Source organism: Colobus angolensis, unplaced genomic scaffold (genome assembly GCF_000951035.1).
Source record: "Colobus angolensis palliatus isolate OR3802 unplaced genomic scaffold, Cang.pa_1.0 Scaffold170, whole genome shotgun sequence".
Classification (NCBI taxonomy): domain Eukaryota; kingdom Metazoa; phylum Chordata; class Mammalia; order Primates; family Cercopithecidae; genus Colobus; species Colobus angolensis.
This window is the reverse complement of record NW_012114822.1, coordinates 2,475,638-2,477,834: the sequence shown is the minus strand read 5'-3', so window position 1 is coordinate 2,477,834 and position 2,197 is coordinate 2,475,638. Positions and strand designations below refer to the sequence as shown.

General features: G+C 45.1%; 1 protein-coding gene across 2 annotated transcripts in view; it reads right to left on the bottom strand.

Annotated features, from left to right (window-relative positions):
- DNAJC11 (DnaJ (Hsp40) homolog, subfamily C, member 11) overlaps window positions 1–2,197 on the bottom strand; it is a 56,551-nt gene that overhangs the window by 19,568 nt on the left and 34,786 nt on the right. For both annotated transcript variants that reach the window (XM_011938262.1, XM_011938264.1), the window contains 2 exons: window positions 1,330–1,458; window positions 227–349 (listed from right to left, as the gene is read on the bottom strand). In XM_011938262.1, coding sequence (XP_011793652.1) covers window positions 227–349; window positions 1,330–1,458 — 252 coding nt within the window. The remainder of the gene's footprint in view (window positions 1–226; window positions 350–1,329; window positions 1,459–2,197) is intronic.

Here is a 2,197-nt window from a genome sequence, read left to right as displayed (position 1 = left end):
CCAGCTAATTTTTGTATTTTTAGCAGAGACGGGGTTTCACCATGTTGGCCAGGCTTATGAGACCTATTTTTCTTTTAGGACCAGTCAACTGATGGAAGTTTGACACTTGGTACCGTTACACAACAACAGGGCCCCCGGGTGAGTTTGAGGGTGAGCTTTGAGAGTGTAAATGCTCAGAAATAAGCCTTTGCATGGACAACACAACTCAGCCAACAGACATTCTTACCTCTCCCCATCCCTTTGCTGAAGTTACTCGTCTGAGTGCAAAGTTAATGGAACCTCCTCCATTTCCATTCTGGGTTGAGAGGCTTCCAGAGAGGATGGCTGTGTCTGTCGCTGTCAAGGGTGCCTAAAAATGATATTTGCTGGTAATGAATGAATCAAAACAACAGGAAGTGCCAGTGGCAGCAGCCTAAAGAACGCACTGTGAGTCCACGGCCAAAGGTGCAGACGACTCCTCTGTTTAGAAGCACACATGGATGCAGAACTGCCGCAACAGCTTGACTTTTCTTTCGCTTTGTTATCTGGTCTGCATGTGACCACAAGGATAATCTGCTTTGCAAAAGCTTTAATGGGCAAATTTCACAACACCAGGGGAAACATGGGGCTGCATGTCCCAGTGGTATGAGCACAGTGACTTCACTGTGTGCCTTCCCTCTGTGGTACACCTGGGGCCTCTCCTGTCCTTGCTTGCCATCAGGGTTCTGGGGGGACTGAAGACTGTTCCATGGCAGTATTCTGTATCAACTGACTCAGGGAGCTCCAAGAGGGGCAAATTTCCCCAAGTTAGGACTCCACGTTGTTGGCTGATGCAATGGAGAATAAATTAATGAGCTGAGGAGACAAAGATCTACTATAAACACTCAGGAGAATGGCCTGACCTTGCCACATTCAGATAGTGGGCAGAATGGTGACATTTTCGTGTGCCCAGGGCTCAGGATGGGACCTGCTATAGCCTTGCGGCACATAGCAGAATTTGCCTTAAAACTAAAATCGGTGGTTAGAGTGATCCATGGAGGTCTGCTTTCTCTCCCAGAACCCCATGACCTTGGGCCTCTACTTCTCCCAGACCATTAACACCCTCTGCTGGAAAGGCCCAAGACCTTGGGAGCCAAGTGCCCCAGCCCACACTCCTGCTGGCTCACATGCCAGCACAGCGGTAACACATGGCTGGGACTGAAGCGCTTTCTTTTTTAAGTGGCTAATTGCATCCTTTCATAAATAAAGATGAGAAAAACCCTGGGCAGACTCTCGTTCCAGCTGCTTGGTGTGCTGTGCCTCATTAACTCGAGCCCTTGCAGTACTCGGAGAGGTGGTTGTGTGCTTTACCTCAATGGACTGGGATATGTGCATTTTATTAATTTCAATCTGCGGAAAGCTACTGCCGGACACATCTTCATACTCCTCATCATAGCGATCAAAAAGGTCAGTGGCATCGACTCCAACGCTGATCGTTCCCTGGGGCAGAAAAACAAGCTGTCAGCAGAAGGGGTGGTCTTTGTGGAATGAAAGACAATGCTACACTTCAACAGCCAGCTTGCTTTAATTGAACAGGTCATTCGACTTCAGGGTTCACTGGGTTTAGGTAGGACACGCCACCAGGAAGCCCACAAAGCATGAATGTCACAGTCCGAACCACACTGCAGAGCACCACAGACGTCCGGAGCTAGAAAACGTCATTTGACCAGGAGAGCTGGTCTGCCTGTCTGCAGAGCAATGACATGCCAAAGACAAAAGTGTTAGTCAAAGAAGTAAGAGCAACGCAGTTTGATTTTCAGAGACCAAACAGGCCCCATGAATGCATAAAGCAACCTAGAAATGAGCTACACGGATCAAACATTTTTTGGTAAACACTGTACACTGCAAAACTACCCTAAAACTCTTTAAATAAAAATACCTTCAAAGATAAAGCAGCACAAATTATGAACAAATGGGAGACTTAAAAATTAATCCACCTTCTCAAATTAATTTGAGAATTAAGTTTGAGAAACAGAAGTGTATTCGCTCAAGGAATTCTAAGCTAAAATTTTGCTGACAAAAATGCTTGTTATGCAGAAAATCAATGTTTATTATTCTTTTATAGGCAGAACTTTAAAAATGGACACATATCTTAATCCAGTATATAAAACCATGGCCACATACACTTTTTAAATTAAACTTTTGCAGCCCATTACAACAATTTTTTTTTTTTTTTTTT